At 37.3% G+C, this 22,502-nt stretch overlaps 2 protein-coding genes, 1 long non-coding RNA gene and 1 pseudogene across 6 annotated transcripts; 1 reads left to right on the top strand and 3 right to left on the bottom strand.

The window, feature by feature from the left end:
• The first annotated feature begins 75 nt into the window (after positions 1-75).
• On the top strand, positions 76-4,212 carry LOC111336632 (uncharacterized). Of its 3 annotated transcripts, XR_015994122.1 has the most exons (4): positions 122-246; positions 578-806; positions 2,277-2,481; positions 2,952-4,212. It is a non-coding gene; the product is annotated as an uncharacterized LOC111336632 (long non-coding RNA). The 3 variants fall into 3 exon arrangements; XR_002695444.2 differs by having other exon boundaries at positions 76-806; XR_015994119.1 differs by lacking the exons at positions 122-246; positions 578-806 and having other exon boundaries at positions 817-2,481.
• On the bottom strand, positions 2,764-8,339 carry LOC111336631 (uncharacterized). The gene is made up of 7 exons (XM_022942756.2): positions 8,138-8,339; positions 7,643-7,761; positions 7,226-7,295; positions 6,864-6,977; positions 5,883-6,071; positions 5,417-5,533; positions 2,764-4,676 (listed from the first exon to the last, which is right to left on the bottom strand). Exons 1-7 carry the CDS (start codon positions 8,306-8,308, stop codon positions 4,494-4,496), a joined length of 963 nt encoding a protein of 320 aa, XP_022798491.1. The 5' UTR covers positions 8,309-8,339; the 3' UTR covers positions 2,764-4,493.
• Positions 8,340-9,271: 932 nt separating this feature from the next.
• On the bottom strand, positions 9,272-16,086 carry LOC111336611 (uncharacterized; annotated as a pseudogene).
• A 699-nt stretch (positions 16,087-16,785) lies between these two features.
• Positions 16,786-22,356, bottom strand: LOC111336617 (uncharacterized). 2 transcript variants are annotated; one of them, XM_022942743.2, is made up of 7 exons: positions 21,739-22,348; positions 19,758-19,876; positions 19,371-19,440; positions 18,886-19,002; positions 18,354-18,542; positions 17,981-18,094; positions 16,786-17,532 (listed from the first exon to the last, which is right to left on the bottom strand). In XM_022942743.2, exons 1-7 carry the CDS (start codon positions 21,901-21,903, stop codon positions 17,350-17,352), a joined length of 957 nt encoding a protein of 318 aa, XP_022798478.1. In that variant the 5' UTR covers positions 21,904-22,348; the 3' UTR covers positions 16,786-17,349. The 2 variants fall into 2 exon arrangements, with proteins under 2 accessions (XP_022798478.1, XP_088597612.1); XM_088741486.1 differs by having other exon boundaries at positions 17,389-17,754; positions 21,739-22,356.
• Between the last annotated feature and the right edge of the window lie 146 nt (positions 22,357-22,502).

Here is a 22,502-nt window from a genome sequence, read left to right as displayed (position 1 = left end):
CAATGGCTCGCGAACACACCTTGTGACGTATTTCCGTTTCTCGCTTCTCTTCTGAGCGGAAATACATCTGCCTTGCGAGATTAACGGCTCACGAACGTTTCAGTTTTATTCTTTAGATTCTGGAGTCATCTTTGCATTGGGTAAAAAGGTATCCGGTTAGATCGCGCCATGGTTAGCCGGATGGTTCCATTAAATAAGTTACTTCGCTCCCAACATAAGTTACTTCGCTCCACGTAGAAAACCAAGGTAGAATCGTTGATGGAAGATAGAAGGGCGAAAAATAGTTTTTTTAATGTTTGTAAACTTATTTCTCACTATTAGTACAATGAGTAAAATATCACACACTAATAAGCTGTTACTGATACGAATGCACGTCACATATTAAATAACAGATATGTTTGTGGTGAAGACGATACTGTTAGCCACCTTTTACTAGTAACTAACATGGGACATGAAAATATCTAAATTGATGGTTCATTAAATTAACAATCGATTAAGATCGCTCGCGCGCGTTTGAAATGAAATATAGCCTTACGTAAGGGACTCACGAAGTGTAATCTACTTTATTGTTTCTCAGTTTCCTTACATCAAACAGCAAAAAAGGACACTGGACAGTACTTGCATTTGAATGATCTTTTTCAATACTCGTCAGACTATAACGTTATAATTTATTCCACGATCATTTATTCCATCGTCGCTTTAAATATACATCGGTAGCTCGGTGGCTAATCTGAAGGACAGAGTGAATACGATGTACTCGAATCGTTGCAAGACACATTGTCACCTATAATCTTTAAAGATCAGTGGTAAGTGAAACTTTACATTACAACATGGGGCAAAGTAACGTGTTTGATGGAGCGATCTAACTTTCGACTGGAGCGATCTAACTTTTGGTTGCAGCGATCTAACCATGGTGCGATCTAACCGTAATTCCAAGCGCTTGAAGAACAGTTTTATTTTTAGCCATATTTATAAGATGTAGATAATTTTCCTTCTTTCTTAATGACGAAGTTGTAATATTTTATACTTCTTTCTTTATCATCTGTATTTGTAAATATTCCGTAATTCAGCTTATGGCTGCAAGGTGTTTGTAATAGAGTATCTATCTATCCCAATTCGGCAGAAAAAGTTCAGCTAAAAAATTTTCAGCATGGACCAATTATCTCTTGAACTCCCGTTAGGTCTCTTCAGCTACAGATCACGGAGGACGGTCGCACACTACTGTGGAATACTTTTTAAAAGCAAAAAAATGTGCGAAAATCATTCCTGCGTGACTGCCTTATCTCTCTTTATAATCTTTTTATAATCGTCTTCCTAGTGATCAAATTATACTGGCTAAGGATGACTGACAAAGATGCTGTAATTGGTTATCAGTGCATTTTACATCTTGCAAAACAACAAGAAGTGAGTTGCGCGAAAATTAATTCAAGCCAACTTGTCAGTTTTTAATTTGTAACTAAGCGAAAATACATTCCCGCCTTTATTAAGTCTTCTACAGTATACGAGCGGATCTTTACGTATCTTTTTTTCGCTTCTTTGTTTGGCTGAGAAGGCGTTTACCTTAACGGGCCACCACACTTTAAAATTATTTGTGATCACAAATTGAACGGATGCGCAGAAATATAGTTATCAATGGGCATGTAGATAATTAAAAACGTCGCGCTTGATAACATGCACTTATAGTTAACAGAGCTCTTTTTAATTATGATGCACTATGCAAGACAACGCTTCTAATATTCTACAATTGAATGTCTGTTCCTTGCCAAAATTAAAGGTATTCTATTTTCCATAGATAACAGACTGAAAAGACGCCAAAATGTGTTTTTTAATAACTACAAAGATACGTCTCCCGCTTACGTCTCAAGTTCAACTCAGCTTTATTCTTACCACATTTCGACGTCATCTGTGACGCATAACCCTTTCACCCTAAGGATCTAAAAGCTTATTCTCGTAGCAGGTTATCAAACAATTCTCTATTGTTTTTAAAACTAAACAGATTCCATTTAGCCATGATCTCTCTACGTGACAGATCAAGAGAGAAGACGCTAAAATGTGTTGAGTGCATCAATGACACACCCACTCGTGCCTCAAAAACAACTCATCTCTTTCCTTAATAAATTCAACCTTAAGAAAAATGCGCATATATTTTCCAAACAATTACGTTAGACATAAATAAACTTAGCGCTAGATAGACCATAGAAAAAATGATAGCTTTTATGCTGGTTTAAGTTTCTTGAGGAACAGATTCAGTTTGCCATGTGTCTCTTCATCTGTAGATTACAGAACAAGACCTCAGTACATCAGTGATACACCCGTCTGCGTCTCAATTGACGCTCAACATCGTCTTCACCAAATCTTTACATCATCCCTGATCTAAGACTGATGAGACACGCAGTAAAATGGAATATCATCGCTCAACCAGTTGGTTCTTGGCCACCTGATCGCTGAAGCGCACAGTTCCTTTCCGTGTCGTGTAACATGGTAAAAGATATCTTTTTTTTTTTATTCAAAGTCTTATCGATCTATGTTAAGTCCGTGGAGTTGAAAAGATTGATAGCAACATTTTTAATGCTCTTCGGAAAATACTGCGCAACATTAAGTTACGAAGTGACACACCAAGAAAATGTCATGCTGAATTATATCAAAAGATATCGCATGCAAAGTCGTGGTAATTGTTATTTACACTACAATAACCTTATTTCCGAAGCCTAGGTCATCAAAAAGGAAGACTTAAAAAAGACAAATTTCCTTTTCGAACTTGGCGATTATTGCTAGATTTGTTGGTTTTCCAACGTGTTTATTGATCCAATTTAAAAGTTTTCACAGATTCAATTATTGATATTTTTCTTTCCCTTGGAAAAGAACACAATCTATGTAAACTTCATCCTTGTTACTTACAATTTCATAAATTATTTCTGACTGTAATGTATATAATGAATGCTTGTTATTAGATTCTTATAGACTGGCCTGCCTAGTCCAGAATTTACAAACACGGATCAAGAACATTCCACAGTTCAATCAAGATAAGTAAGATATTAAGTATAAGTGCTAAATCCAAAAATCCTACACAAGTTTCTAATTATTTCAAATGTGTAGTCAGTAGTGACAGCATTATATATGACAAGTTGAATTATCCCTTTAACTCTCAGAAGTGATTAACATGTAGCTTCTCCCTATAATTTCAATACATCATCCAGCAAACAGGTAATGAGAGAACTCAAACTTATCAGGTAGAGTTGTTCTCCTGGGCCCAGTTGTTCGAATGCCAATTAGCGCTAACCCAGGGTTAAACTTTAACACAGGTTTCTATATTTCTCTGTACAAAAGCCGCTTTGAGATAATTTTCCCAATTATTTTTAGAGCACTTAATCATCAAAGTGTAGAAAAATTTAATCAAACTGAGTTTTCTTTTAAAGCTTTCAGATCTGAAATCAAATTTCACACTAACCCTGGATTATCTTAACCAACTTTTGAACAACCCGGCCCTGATCTAACACCAAATTCTCCTGACTAATTTACGAGGTCATGTGTAGCAGCTAGAGGGGAGAATTTACAATCAGATCTTAGGAGTTAAAGGGGCATACAAGCATTTTGATTAGTTCTTTCTTATGATATATTGAAGGACAAATGCATAGATGACATATCCATTAACAAATCTTTGCTTTTTTTTTTATCATATAGAACACCTAGGATCTCTGTTGCTGTGGGTTTGTAAAGAAAGAGTTTGTAGAGAACATCAAAATTTGGGAAGAGCATCAGTGACACACTTGGCTGCAGCCCTGGGGCCCATTTCTCCAAGATCCTAGTACCTTAACAGGCCTGTCAAGCTGTTCTGTCCTCATTCAAGATGGGGTTTCAAAATGATTGAAAATTTAACAATAAATTTATCAAACTGGTAAGGGTGCCAGAGCCTGCACCTCTAATCTTAAAATTTTAATATTGAGATATGGCTTCCGGCCTTTTAAGTTAACAGGACTTTCAAGGAACAGATCCATGTGACACTTTTTGTACTAACCAAATTTGACTTCATCTACCATCCACATGTATTACTGAACAGTTGCACAGTTACATGGAATCTAACTGTTTAACATAGTACACATTATGACTGAATGTCATAAAATTAAAACTAAACTAACTACACTGGTCGGATAGAACAAATGAAAAAACATCATAGGTAACCATGAAAATAAAATGTAAAAAAAAAAAAAAAAAGCAAGGTAAGTTCCTGAAGTACAACAAAATGCAATCAACCAACTGAAGGTTAAATTTGATTGGCTAACAGTGTGACATTGGTTCTGTCTAACCAATCACCAAGCAACATGTGATTTTAGTGATAAAAAACCTGGATCAATTTCTACACCTAAAGGCCCAGCCTATAAATAGTTGAGTGTAAAACTTATATTCTTCACTGAGATAAAAATAACATTATCCAGTTGTTCAAAATCCAAATTACTTAGGCATGATGGTGAAGTTTAGGTTCACTTGCCTCACTCTCAGTAACTATATGTGGCATTGAGTTTTCCCTTAATCCATTCTCCGGCAGTTATTGGTGGATATTTGCTTGAGCCATCTAAACAAGTTATTAGTGAAGATGGATCTGGGTCAACAAAAAACACCAATGACCGGCGAGGTACGCGCCTCTTAAGTTCTACTTCAGGTATCAGTACTCGGTGAACCTGAAAGAAGATTGAAAAATGTTCTGATTATACTATATGTCCAGACAATCTTACAAAGATCACGCTGCAAGTTCATGGTCCTTGTAAGATAGCAGTGGGAAAAGTTAAAATAAGGTGAACAAAATTTTGTACTTGAGCAAAGTAGTCCACCCAGCCAGCCAGAGCTTACCCCAGTTTCCATAGTATGAAATACTGGGAGTATGGTAGGGATCCTAACCAATTGCACAGTTACCCTCCAGCATTTCATAATGCTTCCCTGGCAATTTTCCAGAACTCGTTTATACTCCTTGGCAGAGAGAGGTGCAGTGATAGTTAAGAGTCTGAACCCAACCATGCAACCAGAATTTCAGCACATTTACCATTGTGCCCCTGTCTTAACTAAGAGATATAATCTTGTTCAACCCATCTTCTTTGCTGGTAGAACCTAGCTAGATCTCCTTCTAGTGTTTCAACCCCATCCACATTTTGTGCACTGATCTTTGTCCATTTCTGTCTAGTCATTTAAGTTATTAGAGTACATAAATGAATTGCTGTTAAAGTATAAATGAGCAAAGAATAAAGAAAAAAGGTTGCAAAATTATAATTATAATAAACACACCCACACAAAACAGGGCAATTTCAAGGTACAGTTAAGCTTTAAGTAACAAATTTAATATTAATTTTGTAAAATGTTCGAGTACACATTTGGACAAACAGAGAAGCTGTTATGAAATTTTCTCACTTATCTGCTAGATACATACAGTAGACTTAAGTCTGTCACTTGTCCATCTCTGCATCAAGTCACCAATATTTACCAGAACTGTCCCTTTCATGGGTGTAGCAGGAACAAATTGCCCATCATATTTAATGTTCGAAACCTGTATTAGGCAATAAGTACAATTGATTATGATATTAATCAAAACTAATAGAAAATTCTTGGACAGGATTTTTTTCTTGAGTTCTACAGATGACAATGCAAGCATCACAATTGTGTTGAACAGTACATATAATTTGTTTGTTAATTGTTGTAACCTTTTCTTCTTGAACACCATACATGCACCTTGCAACTTTTTTTTCACTTAACTCTACATTCAGCCTTTAAGTTTAGGTTCAAAGATTTAATTTGGACAAATGAGGTCTTAATTGTGGAATGGGGACTATTTTGCTTTTGTCTTCCAAGTACAAGTCCCCCCTGGATTAAAAAAAAGATTTACCGCGTATCCTTACCTCAAGCCCACCAACATCATCCTGAATCAGCAGCGTAATGCCACCATAATCAGTATGTTCCCCACAGCGTATCTGCCCAGGCTTCACTCTGCTGACATCTGCTATCATTGGGTAGTAGTTGTACCTGAGCTGAGTACCGCCAGAGGATGTGCCCTTATTCTCAAATGCATAGGCAAATTTGTTGGGCTCCTTGTTACAAAAATATATGGTTACATAGAGTTTACATACAGCAAATGTAACACTAAGTTTTCAATCAAAGCTGTTACTTTAAATTGATCTATGGAGTAAAGAGTAACTTAAAGAACAGGGCAGAGTAGCAGAGCAGAAAGCACATTCAAAACTACAGAACTGATTAATAAACTTTTAGCACAATTTGATATGGTACTCAATTAATTTTATCAAATGAACAAAACAGGATATGCTTTGCATCAGTCTATAGTCAATCTTTGGACCTCTATGCTTAGAGAGAGTGTCTGTACGAAATCTAAAGATTATCATAGATAACATGTGATTTTAATAAATCAAATGTGACTGCAAAAGATCAAATTGTATTTATCATGATTGGAAGTTACTTTTGCTATAATACAACATGCAGTACTGGTTACACAAAATAGGTGTTGATTTCAAACTCTAAATTTTATCTCAAGTAAGATGGAAATCGTAGAGGCACGGTGGCCTCATGGTTGGTACACTCAACTCTGGATCAAGTGGTCCGGGTTCAAGCCCCGGCCGGGACATTGTGTTGTGTTCTTAGGCAAGACACTTTACTCTCACAGTGCCTCTCTTCACCCAGGTTTATAAATGGGTACCGGCAAATTTAATGCTGGGGGTAACCCTGCGATGGACTGACATCCCATCCAGGAGGGAGTAGAAATACTCCTAGTCGCTTCATGCTACAGAAAACAGAGTTAAGAACCGACCTAATGGGCCACTAGGCTCGTAAACAGACTTAAGATGGAAATCAAACTAAAGGCCACTTACCAATTTTAAGCCAATAGCCATTAAAGACAGCATCCTTTCACTAAGAGCCATTAGGGACTCATATATAGGGGTAACAGTCCTCTGGAAAGTGGGAATGTCTTTGTTGGGCCAGTTCTGCCATGAAAAAGTTGTTTTAAAATGAACCAGATGAAGTTCCCAACATGTAAAACTATTCAATTAAGGATTGTTTTTGGCAAACTGAAATGTGTTTGTTGTCATTAAAATCAAAAGTGTGTGTGTATATCTGTTTGTTGTCCATTGGGAGATCACACCTATATGAAAGAGTTGAGCTTGGAAGATTTTTTAATGGATAGAATGACAATAAACTCATTCTGCAAAGTAACTGATGCAGTGCTACTCACAAAGTTTTCATCATAGACTGCACCCACATCAAATGATTCTTTGAGATCTCCAGGTCTCTCTGGATTAGTGCTGTGCATAAGTGAGACAAAAAAAGACTTCAATCGTTACTTAATTATCTACCCTGGACTGTTGACATTTACATAATAAATGGTCAGTATGTGTGGCAGTTCAGAGCAGGGGAAATCACTTGGGGTAGCCTCTTAAAAACGCTTGTTGGTACTGGCTGTACTTAAACAGGTAAACAAAAGTAATGTAATAACGGGAAGCCGAGGGAGACTTCACAGAGAAACACAAGAAAGGAGCGAGCACATCCATGTTCGCATCAGAACTTGGAAATAAATAGACTGGAACTAGAGACTGAAAAACTTGAGGAGAATGTTAACATCGCGTGTTTCTACTTGCAAGGTACCGCATACCTTTCTCTCTCAAGAGCATCCCAACCACTTGAAGACGTTCCTTTATCCTTAGTGTACTTTTCCTTTACATCTTGGCTAAATTCGAAAAACCTGTCATACGTCTTGAAAACGGTGTCAATCTTCGAGGTATAACAAACAGAAAATTGACGGAAAAGTATCAACAGATCTATCACGACCCATACCCTCATGGTATTGTTGTACTTGAGTACTTATAGCTCACCTCTTACAAGTAAATGCTGCAAAGATATTCCTCTCCTAGGAAGGGAGGGACATGCAGCGTATTTCTCTCGAAAAGATCTATAATAGTTGAAAAGCTACATCGACTCTTTTATTTGTTAAGCACTAGTTGACATTAAGGACATTCCTTCGTACAGTTTTTTACCATCTTGAAGTGGCGTAGAAACGTTCATTTGTATTCGTGACTTGTGAAACCCAAATTTTGATTCGTGACGACAATCCCCTTCCACCACCTCGTCAGAGGTCGAGGTCGCTTACCATTTCTTGAGGAATTCCGTGGTTTCTGAGATAAACAAATCCAATTGTACTAAACGCTTGGTAAACTTGATCAGCAAGGTCCTCAATTTCTTTACTAACTTCGCTGAAAGGATCCTTGTTTTCTAAATTCAAAGCACTGAAGTCCACAACGGGTATTTCGTCGGTAGCCATCTTGGGTGAAATGTTCCAGGCTTTAGTTCCCAATCTCTTTTCATCTTATACTCGGTCTTTAGTTCGTTCCTGATGTGATTTTCTCTAAGACTCTTTAAAACCATATTCTCTAAACTGTTCTCCATACATTTCCTAAGGAGCTGACAAGGAGAATTTGTTTGACAATCGAGAGCCTCTTTAGTTGGTGATCAATTCCTTTTCATCTCGTGACCTAAATGCTTAAATCAGGGGTGGTGTCATAGGGAGAAATAAGATGCTAGTCACCGCTCTGAAAGGGTCATTGTTCAAAGTTTATTCGGCAACTTTCTATATTTTTATTAATTTCTTCATTTCAGAAGGTATTGAGAGAGGACTTTTATTTAAAAAGTAACAATTGTTGAAAATGAGACGTCATAATGGAGATCATTCCCGGAAAATGACTATCAGGTATCTCGAAAGAGTGAAAATATCTGAACTTTTAGCCGGGTCATCGATAAAATGACAGTCAGCATTGATTTCGTTCTTCCCTTTAACTTTCAGCCGGGAAATCTAATCTTTTTTTCTCCGCCTCCCTAATGTCTGGCTACCTTTCATCGTATGAATGAAAAATGAATAAATACATTTTATACAGAAGAAAAAATGTGTCTCGAAAACTTAACTTTTATACTATTTTAGCGTTTTTAGGTCAGATCCAACATTTTAAAGTTTTAGACAATATTAACCCCTTTATATTTGCTCTATTCCTTGAAAAGTCAGATGTCTCTCACAGCACGTGTCATTTGTTTTCAAGACATCGATCCACAAAACAATCAGTTTTGCTTTAAAATACTATGGGCAATACGATCACGTATGTTCTTTGTGTCTACGGCAAACATGAGAGAAAAATTAGCCTTCGTACAAAATTGCTCAAAATTCCTCGATTCTATGGTTGAGGTGTGGCGTTCAAGCCACAACGACCTCATACATCACAGCCTCGTGCTTCTCTCAGTAGGGATAAGTTGCGTTAAGTTTGCCTTTTAACCATTCTCTTGCTGTAATCGGTGGATACTTGTTTGAGCCATCCAAACATGTTATAAGTGTCCTGAGATCTGGATCAACAAAAAGCACCAATGAGCGTCGAGGTAAGCGACGCTGGAATTCAACTTCAGGTATCAACACACGGTGAACCTGATGACAGTATAATAAGAATTGTGGATTAGCTATACATGATTTAGATAGTAACTCGCAATCAAACTGCAAGATAAAGTACAAAGCTGGGCGGATCCTTTCATGATAAGTTGTTGAATGGCTACAGAGTTAAACTAGGATTTTTAAAAAGAGATTCTTTCGCACTCGACTGACCATAAAATATTAATGAGGCTGCATAAAGGAGTAAACTTTTTCTCCGAAGAAAAAAAGAATTTTAGAGGAATGTAACTATCACCATCGATATAGAGAGCTGAGGAAGAATTGCTGCTACTTTCTAATTTGTTGTTGTTGTTTATTTTTGTTGTTGTTTTTGTTTAGAGTGATCATTTTATCTATCGTCCTTTTCTATTGCCTGGTTAGTAGGTTCGTCGTTTGTTGCTTTTTCCGTCTGCTCAATGCTTGTTGGCTTTCTTGCTTATCTCCTCGCCGTTACCTGTACTTTTATTTACCCGTTCCTTCTTTTCCTCCTTCTATCATTTTGGTTGAGTTTCAAATGTAGTATCGCATATTGAAGGAAATTTCAATTCAAAACACCCACGCTACGTATGAAATTTGAGTAATGCGATTTCACTGTCTTAAGTTTCACACTTGCACTTTTATTCGATTTCGTTTTTATTCTATACAAAAAATTACAGGGCACACCGTAGATTTAAATCAGTTGTCACTTGTCCATCTCTGCATCAAGCCACCAATCCAGAACCATCCCTTTCATGGGTGTAGCAGGTACAAATTTTCCATCATATTTAATGTTTGAAACCTACATTAAGTAATAAGTACAAGCTGTAATAATATCGTTCAAAAATGTGCCAAGTTCTCCACCATGATTTGTTGGCAGCATCTGATTAAGAGCAAAATACCTTAGTGAACACATAAAACTCCGAAGGTTGAATTCCATTATATCGCCTTTGACTTCGGCGAGAATCGTTGAAAAAGAAAGAAGGTAGTTTTTGCCTCTGTTATCAAGCGAAGAGTTTTCCTAACCTCCTGTCCACCGACATCATCCTGAATCAGGAGTGTAATACCACCATAATCAGTATGTTCCCCACAGCGTATCTGCTCGGGCTTCACAGTGCTAATATCTGCTATCATTGGGTAATAATTGTATCTAAGCCGGAAAAGTTTCCCATTTTTTTGCATTCATCGACAAATGTGTTAGGTTCCTATTTAAAATAAGAGAAAAGTCACTAAAAATCTATAAAAATTAAAACCGTTAAACTTAGTTATTGCCGTTTTGTCACTGATCTCTTCCTTTAACGTTGAACCTTGACTCGCCGAAGATCCAACGAGTTATTCCTTTGAACATGCTAGTTGATAAGTTTGGAAAAGTCCGTAATCCAAAATTGGCCACTAGTGTCCAAAATCCAAAATTGGACACTGATGTCCAAAATCCAAAATCGGCCTCTTGTGAAGTTCAGTATTCTATTGTCACCATTATTCACTCATACGTATGATGCACGATCCTTCGCATTAGATAGCGCTATTTATGCAATAGCGAAAATCAGACCAGAAAAAAAATCAGGCCTGTATGGGATTCGAACCACTGACCTCTGCGATACTGGTGCAGCGCTCTACCAATTGAGCTAACAAGCCAACTGGGATGAACTTCATATATTCATTGTATTCGACTGGGATGAACTTCATATATTCACTGTATTATTCACTCAGTTAGATAACAGTATGAGGCTGCGCCTCCTATAGGAGGCAAAAATCGGTGGCCGGAAGTTTTTAAATGCAGTCTTTTAAGTGGCTAGGAGTTCCTACGTACAACCACAGAAAGATAAAATTTGTACTATGATCTATTATCTATTAAGCATTACTTTGTATCGTTTAATTGGCCTATTAAACAAATTTTCTCAATTAACAAGTAGATACACACGCAATTTCCTTTAGTTTGCATAGAACGCCAACAATGGGTATTACAATGAGATCAAAGTGCTTACCATTCCTAAACCAATGGCAATAACGGACAGAACCCTAGTTGCAAGATCCAAGAGATACTGATGAATGGAGGTTACAGTGTTTTGAAAATTTGGCACATCCATATCAGGCCAGATCTGTAATAAATACTTTCGTTCAAAAATTCAAATTCGAACGAAATTTAATCTTAAGTGTTTAATTTACCAATGAGACCAATACTCATTTGAGCATGCAGTTTTCAACTACCTGTTAAAAATACGGAACCAAATTAATTTAATACCCCTAAAAGGGTAATGACGGTAACTGAATTATATAAAATGGCGGCAAATGATATCAATCTAAGAATGGTGGTGTCTTGGGGCGGTGAATGACTGCTTATATGACAGCGAATGATGTCTAGTAACTGATTTCAGTAAATTAAACTGATGATGGCAAGTGAAGTCAAGGGAGAGTGAATGTCCAACGACGAAAAATGATGTCTAGTGACACATTTGATGATCTGCCAAGATCGTTAGTCATATCGAGTGGCGGAGAATGCTAAGGAGGCTAAATGTTCCATAAAGAAATCGAATAAATATTTTATGACAATGAAAATAAATGACTAATAACGCCTAATGACGATACTTGCCAATTAACCTGAATAATACCTATCAAGTATTAACGTTTTTTAAGGGGGAATAATACTTCTAAGTATAGTTGCTCCCGTGCATGATTATAGACATGCACGCTCTAATTGGTCGAGGATGGCGTCATATCTCGTTATAATTACCTCCCGCGAGGTGATTATAGCAGGAGCGCTAAATTTAAAGATGGTTGCCTCGCTTTCTGTGAATGTATGTAGCGAGGGAGTGATAAACGCGATAGAAGAAAGTTCAAAAGATGCTATTAAGTTAGAAGTAACACTTTTCTACAGAAAAAAATGGAGTTTTTGCTAATTGAATAAAATAAACCTGTGAAATTCCAGTGGAGACAGGCTGTTTATATTGATACGAGTAATCAAAACACCTGTAACAATGGTTTCAACATCATAACGAATCAACACCAATATTCGAAAGCACCTGAGCAATTATACTTAACAATTATTCGCCTTTGGCTAAGTGAATACTGTTGAATAATCCTCTTGACTTTGTCTAGGGGATTACTCAATAATATTACCCTGGCTTTCCGCAAGAATATTTTTAAATGGCAGTTACTGACTTTTGGTGACGGTGAAAGATGCCTAATAGCGGAGAGAAGATTTAGAGAGGATACATAATGGCAACAGTAGAAACAGCGATAGTTGGATGAGGAAGGTACGATAATGTTAAGAAGAAGCACAAGATCGAAACACGCAATCGCCGCACAGGTGTGTCGACGGCTTTAGACGCAACACAAGTCAGAGGAAAGTAACGAGAACTATATAAAGCATTTTAGCAATGGTATCCATAATATCACTTAACTTTCAAGAAAAAAATTAAAAAAAGATCACGAAAGTTTCCTCGCTAAAGGAACCAAAGTCAAACGATTCCTTCAAATCTCCGGGTCTTTCTGGATTCGGGCTGTACAAAGGACCATAGTAAAAAATTTTTTTTCCTCAGTAATCCAACACTTCAAACTTAAGTATGTGAGTATACACACCTTTCTCTTTCAAGGGCGTCCCAGCCATTACGGGATGTTCCCTCTTTTTCTGCGTACTTCTCTTTTACAGCAAATTGCAACTCAAAGAATGTGTCAAATACCTTAAAGGCAGAATCAATCTGCAAAGAAATAAGTTAAGTCTATGTTAAATGCGTTGGCTTTGAACTGTTACTTATCAAGTAGCATTTAGATAGTTTCTGACTTTCTTGAATGTCGCATACACATCTTTTTAGTACATAGTTGGTAAATGAGCCCGTCATGTTCCACGGCAGTGCCTCATCGCCTCGATCTTTCTAACAATCAAGAAAGTTTTCGGCCTGCTTTTGCAATTCTGCAATTCTCATTTCCTTAATGAAGGTTCTCTCGCGGATCGTGAGGTTGACGGTTAGCAGTGGTTACCAAAGATCTATTGTTTCCTAAAGATAACAAACATATCAAAGGTCGGGTAATAATAATTTAATAATAATTTACAAATTTATATAGCGCGTATTTACATGTACTGATCAATAGAGCTCATTACATGTTGTTGTTAAGGTTGAGATCTGTCGTCAGGGTAACTAATTAAGTTTTATAACTTATAATTACGACCAGTTTTAGTTGCGACCACTTTTTTTAATTCTCGGAGTGGTCGCTTATGAGAGCTTCAACTGTAGTATATCCACTTATGAGGCCGTCGTAGACGTAACTAGTTTTAGAGCTGATAGCGATATCAATGTAGCGCGTGTCGATAGTGGAAAAAAATTTTAGGAATCTCCTACGTGTAGATAGTGGAAAAAAATCAGGATTCTCCTCAGGATATATCTTTTCCACAACGAACGAAAATAGTTTTTACTAGAACTAACAAACGGCTGAACGTTAGACGGTAAAAGGTCATCAATTTTTAGCACCCAGAGCTAGCGTCACACCTCCTGTCATCTCGATCTGCTCTAATGATCATTTTTCAGTCAACTAGCGGACTACGTCACAGTTCGTGCGTTTAGGGTGAAGGACCGTCTCGTACAAGTGACATTTTAATGAATAATAAATAATAAAATAGATGCTTATAGGGCGCATTTCTAATCTCAATGCGCCTAACAAAAGACTATTAAGACATAAGAATAAGTAATTAATTAACAGTAATGTTTTTTAAACAAAAAATGTCTCAAGCTTAGTTTTGAATGTTTCTAATGTTTCCGCTCTTTTAATATATTCGGGAATTGAGTTCCATAGTTTCGGTGCAGATACTGAAAAAGCGCGTCCACCATAGGAATTGGATTTAATAGGTGGGATGCGTAACTGTAAGCGAGTTGATGATCTCAGTGTTCTTGATGGGTGGTATTCTTGTATAAGAGGTTCTAAATAACTAGTAGATTGCTCATTTAAGATCTTATAAGTTATAAGTAATATCTTAAAATTAACTCTTGCTTCGATTGGCAGCCAATGTAGGTTCTTTAAAATAGGTGTGATATGGTCAGTGTTTCGTGTTCCGGTTATCATACGAGCAGCGATATTCTGGATCCTCTGCAGTTTGTCCCTTTGATACTTTGGTATCCCATATAGAATGCTATTTTCAACCTCTTTCTTACATCTGTCCTGCCAAAATTATCTTTTGGTAGATATATCCGTTCTGGACTAGAATTTCTAGGAAGTGTAGCGCTTCTGTTCGACTTGCTTGTATCCCCACACCCTCTTCAACATTTCTCGTCTTCCAATGCAGATCACACCACAGGTGGCCCAAGCTCTGTCACAGGCTCTTTCACAGTGGATAATTAAAGAGTTTGTATAGTGGGTTAGTTGGACTTGCTTTTGAGCTCCGTAAATGTAAAGTTGTGTGAAATAGTCAAAGATATAAAGTCTTTGACTGTCCATCTTAACTTCATACTGTCCATCTTAACTTCATACTGTCCATCTTAACTTCACTGTTTTCTTGTTATACTTGATAACAACAGAAATACCGGGTACCTTAGTATGTGTGAAGGGTTGGTGTTGGAAGACTATGGGGGGGACCCGTTGAGAGAGAGTTGACTAGGGTCCAGGTTGACCGCGCATTAACGGTCTCTCAGCTGCACAACATGTTCCTTCCACGCATATTCCACGCATTAGAAGAATTCAGAACGGCCGTTAATTTGAAATTCTCGCTGGATTGGTTGCTCGACAAACCAACTTTTGTGGGATTTTTTTCGGTGAACTTAAAGGGAAACTATCTGGCGTTCGTGCTGCCAAGTTTTGATTCAAGGGAAAGTATTTAAGTGTTGTTTTCGAGCGATTTTGGAGAGCATGTGCCAACAGAAGTTTCCTACCTTCCAGTATCTTGTGCCCGGTGACTCGGGGGTGATTAGGGCGTCAAGCTAAAACACATCGAAACGGCCTCAAATCGCGATAAGAACAATACAGACTACTCTCTATGAAGGTAAGACTTTATTTTTTTTATTATTTCACACAACTTTACATTTACGGAGCTCAAAAGCAAGTCCAACTAAACCACTATACAAACTCTTTAATATTCCACAGTGAAAGAGCCTGTGACAGAGCTTGGGCCACCTGTGATCACACGTCTTTTGATTCTTTCATTGCGTTATTCATAATTAACCTTGATCTTAACAATCACTTTAGTTAGTCGAATAAAACATAACACGACTATGCATCTAGCTAGGGCTACAGTCAAACGCATCTTCAACCCTCTATTGTCATGAAATTTCAAATAACGTCATTTTTCTTATATAAATAAGCTTTTATTAATAAATCTCACAGGAGACCTTACCATTTTTTGAGTGATGCCATGGTTTCTAAAATACACAAAACCAATAGTACTAAACGCATAGTATACTTGATCTGTAAGCCCTTGAATGTCTTGGCTTACTTCAGTCAAGGGATTCTTCTTTTCCAGACTAAGCACACTAAAATCTACCACGGAAATTCCGTCGATAACTACGGCAGCCATTTTAGGCGCAAAAGACTGTCTGATGGGAGGTGGGAGGGGTTATTTTGGGGTAGGGATAGTCTAGGGACAACAAGCACCAAAAGACGAAGGAAATGATCGAAAATGACGAGGACAAAACAACTACCTTATCTTCATATCGAAGCTCACAAGGACGCGAGCCCCTGTATGTGTAATGAAATCAGGACATTACCTGTCAATTATATACGTATAATTAATCTTTATGTACGTCACTAATCAGATTCTCTTAACATTGGTTGAATGGAATAAACACAAGATCATACACAATTAAGTCTGATTGATATCTCCGAAAGTAGGAAAAGCTCGCAGGATCGTTCAGTTTATTTCGTTCAAGATCGATACAATAGCCCATGCTTAGGTCACTTGATTTCTTCACCAGCTGAGATGGATCGGAGTGATGGAGTGATATTTAGGGGTTTCCAAGGTCGGAGGTATAACCTCAACTTACCCATTTGCCTACAGTGTGAGACTACTTTTGCTCTTTGACCAACATTAGGACAAGATTAAAATCAACTATATGGCAAATTGATCTCTCGTATCTCCCGCACTTGAAGCACTATGTATTTTGTATGCAATTATCCTTAGTTATCACCAGGATCTCAGTGTAATAGTTGTTTTTGTACTGATTGAGCGTTTCCTTGGTGCTCAGACACTCATCAGAAGACACTTCTAGTTATTGTAAGACGGAATGCAATACGAAGAAGTTAGACAAGTGTTAAAAAGCACCTCAGTCTAACGGTAAGTGCTGCGCATACCCCGTTACACCGGGTGTAAAAAATGCTACGAAAAGTACCCAAATTCGTCATTCGGTTTCGCAAAGGAAAATGAAGGACAAGTCTCAAGATTTTGCACCGTTTTATGAAATATTGAACCCGTTTGACCAAGGGCGTTAACTGTGTCTTCTAGCATTAGCCACTCTATCTGACTTCTATGGTTGATGGCCGATTGTAAGCCTAACTATCAGTAAATCCTGTTTTAATCATCACAAACTATTCGTGCCTTTGGCACCTTTTCATCCTCCTCGCGCAATCGTATCCGGAGCTAATCTTGGATTTTGTAGCGTGAGTTTTGATATTATTCTCCCCTTAAAAGGGAGTTTAACCGATTGCACGTCACTACTAGACTACGGAAATGATCCTGACTCGAGCCCGGAAATTTCAATCCAGAATTCAGCGAGCAAACCTTTTATGCCTGGCTTAACAAGACTCAGCCCAACAAACTGTGGTCTTCAAAATCGTCAGATTCACAGTGATAAGAGCGCTACTGCTAAAAATTTTAATGTAAAAACTATTATCACTTGTCCTTTCTCAATTGTATGCTTCTGTCTTTTCTAAATCGAACTGACTAAAATGACCAGCACAACTTCAATCAGTTCCTTGCATCCAAAATCTTGTGAACTGTTTCAGTATTCGTAGGTTGCTTTGACCCGTTGCCAAAGGTAATCATAGGCCGTTATTGGAGAGTACTTCTGAGATCCATCAAGACATGTGATCACCGTGTCGTCATCGGGATGGACAAAAAAGGCTAAAGAACGTCTGGGAACACGCCGGTGACACTCTTCTGAAGGAATGGAAACTCGATGGCGCTGAAAAAGCAAAAAAAAAAACAACAACAACAACACAAAAAAACACAATCGAAAAATGAATGGTAAAATGGTTATGCTTATGAAAACCTTTAAGTTCGTGGGAAACTTGATTAAACTTCGAAATGTTCCTCAACCCCTTTTTTAAGGGGTGTAGCCCGATGTCATCACCAATAACCACCATGAAAACTCCCCCATCATCATTTCCTTCATAACGTGATCTACTTAAAACGAACAGCCACACGAGGAATAGGAATTCATCCCTACATAGTATGATCCCTATGAACACTACTTTTTGTGTAATAAATCTGCTTCAAAAAGTTTAAACAATTTTCTCCATTCCTCTGAAGGCAATGGTATTTCTAGTCTAAGTAAAACCATTCTCTTTAGAAAAGCACACCACATTAGTGGTAGTGTCGACAGGTTTCTGTATCAACCGGTATCTTCATACCGTTGACTTCAGCTGGTCAGCAGTCCACCTCTGCATGAGGTCTGCCACATTGACCACAATTGTTCCTGGCAGAGGAGGGGCAGGTACATACTCTGTGCATCCAATAGGTAAGACCTGTTAAAAGAAGTTCATTTGTCTAACATCAGGGTACTTAAAAGTTCTGTGAACCATTCAGTGATGAAAATCTTATGATTGTGTAAACATTTCATGACTAATGTTTGACCCAACCAGCAGGTTTTTTTTTTTTTTTGTTTTTTTTTTTTTGTAAATTGTAAGGACTTGTAATATTTGCAAGTGATATACTGCAACAAGGAAGAATCACTTTGGTCAAGAACTGAAAAGGAATCTAAGTAAGAAGTAACAGTGACAATACCTCCAGTCCAGGCATGTTATCTTGAAAGAGGAGAGTGATTGAACCATAATCAGTATGTTCTCCACAGCGAATTTGTCCTGGTTTAATTAACTTGTCTTGAGGAATGCATGGGTAGTGTAACAGTCGTAAGGTGGTACAGTTCTTTGTACTGGCCATTACCTTGTGAGTGTTTGTAAAAACACCTGGATTCTAAAGAAAGATTTACGATAACTGTAGAATTTATTTTTACTTTAGAGGGAGGGTATGGTTTAAAATACAAAAAAAAATTCATGTTTTTTTGCAGTCAAACTAAACATGTTAACTTACATTTTCCAACAAAATAATACAAAAACATAGTAATGAACTCATTTTGGTAATCTGAGAGAGATATTCTAAATGCCTTTTTATCAACTCAAAAATTTTAACCCTAGTTGCACTTCCATTTTCAGTAATTTATATTGTGTCCCTTAAAAATCCACAGTCTTAGTTGAAAGCCTGAAACCCTGTTTTGATTAAGACATTTCAACACATTTTCACTGTATTTCATTTGTACCTCAAGCTGCAGTCCAAGTGCCATGATGTGAAGGATTTTTAAAGACAGGTCACCACAGATATCGAAGAAGGAAGCAATCTCGCTTTGGAAATTTGGTACTTCTTTATCAGGCCATGGCTATAACAAAGGTAAAGAATGCAATGAATTAAAGGGTCATCAGCAAAAGAGTGAAAAGCCGAACAAAAATTGTATCAGACTGAGTTATGAAGTGGCACCTGGTATTTATGGTGACGTGTTAAACAAGCACATGTCATTCATCTTAACCTTGTCTTGACCTGTAACTATTTAAATGTTTACAATTACTTGATAACAGTCAACCATGTCTGGCAGTTGCTCAGTTAGAAACTGAAGGTAGTGAGTTAAAGCTGTTAGCCTTGAAAAATGATTTCATGTTTAGTTATTGCAAATTATATTTGAAATCAATTATTTATATCAGTCTATACATATAATTTCTATCTATTTAAAGAAAAGAGAGGTTGACATACACGCTGGTGAGTTTGAGGCTCTGTTATGTTAAAGGCTTCCTTGTGATCAGCAGGTCTGTCTAGACTAACTCTGACAACAGACAAAAGGCAAAAAAAGGAATAAAATGTATTTATATTTATTGAATAAAGTTGAAAAAATGTTGCAGCTCACAGTTTTCTTCAAGCTTCCATCTCAGAAATTGTTCGCTTCTTGGAACAGATATACATGTTTGCAGACAAATATCTATGTATATATGGATGACAAATGACAGCAATTGTAAATTTACTATAATAATTGTTATTTGTCCATAATTCAATAAATTCTCGAAAAGAAATTTCTTGAATTTGCATAAATCTAGATTGTATTATAAAAAAAATGATAAAATGAAAAAAAAAAAACACCCTTACTTTTCTCTCTCAAATGCCACCCATCCATGACCACTACCACTGGCTGGTCTCGCATATTTCTGCTTCACAGCATAATCCAGTTGGAAAAACTCGTCGCATAACTTAAAAATTGTGTCAATCTGTAAACAGACCATTTTATATGAAGGCCTGTTAGTTGTTTGGCTTGTGCATTGTGAGTAAAGGAGTGAAAAAAAAAAAAATTTAACTTAAAAATGATATGAAAATTACCTGCCAACCTTTACTATCATGACTAATCTCAACTTTAATCAATGAGGCTCTCTGGAAAACCACAGACCATTGCACTTACCAATAGGCCCAAAAATTTCTGGTTTATGTCATTCTTTGTACACCGCCCCCTTATTCCATGACATCATTGGCAAGAAAACAATACCCAAATGCTGTGATTGGTGTAAGATACTGAAATGCTGTGATGTTATTAGGGCAAGATTGATACATACTCTAATGCGACAATCTGATTGGTGCAAGTTATGTACCCTAATGCAGCAATCTGATGGGTGCAAGATACCTACCTTAATGCAGAGATCTGATTGGTGCAAGCAACATACCACCCCACATGCTAACAACCATTTCAATATTTACTTTTTAGGTGAAAAACAAAAAAATTATTTTGAGAAGACTTAAATGAGGCATTCTTCTTGAACAAATATTGGGTATTCAGGAAAGAACAGTTATTCTTCTGATAAGCGTGCTTAAAATATTAGATATTTTATAATATATTACGAAAAAAATCAAAACTGTAGAAAAAATTGCAAAATAAGTGTGATTGATCATTACCAGCCTGATTTGAGCACTGAGACACAAGTGTCATACGCTTGTAAGTGGACAGTGTAATAGGACAGTTGAAGGGACAGTTAACACTTCTGACACCTGTGTAAGTGAACAGAATGCATACTGTGCATGTGCAGTTGTTAATTGTTTTTTTTTTAAGAAAACCTATGTATAACCACTGTCTAGTTTCTTTCTCCAATTTTATCATAGTGTGGATTAATTGGTTATAGTTTTCATTAATTGGTACCAAGTATTTGTGTCATCCAATTCTGTCTGTAATCACACTCTTGATGTACAAATCTGACTCCCACTTCACTGGCAACCCATTTTGTTGATCACTCATATTATGACAGACTGAATTGGACTCTACTCAGTCTTATCATCATCTGTATTATTATCCTGGGTGGAGAATACCTCATTGATTCATTCTTGACAAAAGAATGCCTTCTCTCGGGAAAAGAAACAATTCTTCTTCCAAACAAGAATGCAACATACACATCTTTGAGTTTCTTCTCAATGGAATAGGCCTTTTGCAGTTAGAGATCATGCACTTAGATACCGCATAGCAACACCATATTGGAGAGCAAGCACTCCAGTGATCTCAGACAAAATAGAGATCACAGAGGTCTGCATTCAAACAAAGAATACAGCGGAAAACAAGTTAAAGGGTATCCCAATTCGAGACATCATGTAAGTTTTAATCAACAGCTTCCTTGGAGTGTATCAGCAAAAAACAAATTTTGGTGTGATTTTGCTGCTGATACACTCCAGGGAAGCTGTTGATTACTTCTTACTGGATTTCTCGAATTGGGATACCTTTAGACCTGTTATCCGCCGTATTCTTTGTTTGAATGCAGACCTCTGTGACCTCTATACTGTCTGAGATCACTGGAGTGCTTGCTCTCCAGTATGGCGTTGCTATGCGTTAACTAAGCACGTGATCTCTTGCTGCAAAAGGCCAATTCTTAACCTTGGGGCAAGATTTCCATCTAACCCCATACATCAATTATGCATGGAGTGTTGCAAAGAACCTTAATATTTAGTCTTGATGAAATGGAATGCATAATTAATGTATGGGGTTATGTGGAAATCTTTCCGGGCAGTAGATTCTGAACTTATGAATTCTTATGAATCATTCAGAAAGAATTTCATTTCTGCTCCCAATAATTGAACCTAAGAGTGAGATGCCAACCTTTTCTTGTGGAATACCGTGGTTTTTAATGTAAACGAATCCAACCGTACAGAAAGCCTGGTATATTTCATCTGCAAGTTGGCTGATTTCTGATGAGGAAGAATGTTCAGTTGTTTTACCCAAACACATAGCGCTTAAGTCGATGATTGGTATAGTTGATTCCATGGTTGACTAAATCTCTGTTAATAACTAATATGAAATTGGAAAGCCACCGCTCTTGATCCTTTGGAAGAGGATGATCTGAGTTGCTCGCTGGTCTAACCAGCCATATGAAGCCTCACGCTGTTGTGTTTGTGTAACATCCACGAAACGTCCTATCAAAAATCTGTCAGACTTCCAAGTGCGACCCACAAGGATAATTGCAAAAATGATAAAAACCAAAACAACTGGAGAATCAATGCACAATTTCCGACTCCTTGGGTCTTCTTTGCGGTATGTTAGTCTATTTCCGCGCATGAAATCGTCAGGTAAGTAACGAAATGTCCCATCGAACGTGCATATGAGTGACGCGACCAATCGAATCATCGTTCAATGATAACTTACTTGGTCCTTTTTTCAGATAACTTGATCGCAGTGCATTCAGTAATAGGCAACTGTCTCTTCTCAAGACTAACGCGGAGTTGAGATTTATCCAAAGTTCTTTTGAAATGACTTCTCTAATTCCAGTTTGAGGCGGGGAAGTAAGTCGATCTCCACAAGTGCCCAATCAGAATACACCCCTTTATTTTTATTGTTAATTGACCATTTAAAGAATGGTCAATTAA

This window comes from Stylophora pistillata, chromosome 1 (assembly GCF_964205215.1).
Source record: "Stylophora pistillata chromosome 1, jaStyPist1.2, whole genome shotgun sequence".
In the NCBI taxonomy this organism is placed as follows: Eukaryota; Metazoa; Cnidaria; class Anthozoa; order Scleractinia; family Pocilloporidae; genus Stylophora; species Stylophora pistillata.
This window is presented reverse-complemented; position numbering and strand designations above follow the sequence as displayed.

What these genes read in the sequence shown, in the direction of transcription:
- LOC111336631 (XM_022942756.2), bottom strand. Translation starts at nt 8,308, where the DNA reads ATGGCTACCGACGAAATACCCGTTGTGGACTTCAGTGCTTTGAATTTA. An exon ending in ACGGAATTCCTCAAGAAATG is followed by an intron (nt 7,762 to 8,137) that starts GTAAGCGACCTC and finishes TATACCTCGAAG; the next exon opens with ATTGACACCGTTTTCAAGAC. An exon ending in GTGACAGACTTAAGTCTACT is followed by an intron (nt 4,677 to 5,416) that starts GTATGTATCTAG and finishes ATCTTCTTTCAG; the next exon opens with GTTCACCGAGTACTGATACC.
- LOC111336617 (XM_022942743.2), bottom strand. Translation starts at nt 21,903, where the DNA reads ATGGAATCAACTATACCAATCATCGACTTAAGCGCTATGTGTTTGGGT. An exon ending in ACGGTATTCCACAAGAAAAG is followed by an intron (nt 19,877 to 21,738) that starts GTTGGCATCTCA and finishes GTCTGTTTACAG; the next exon opens with ATTGACACAATTTTTAAGTT. An exon ending in AGCCTCAAACTCACCAGCGT is followed by an intron (nt 19,003 to 19,370) that starts GTATGTCAACCT and finishes CCTTTGTTATAG; the next exon opens with CCATGGCCTGATAAAGAAGT.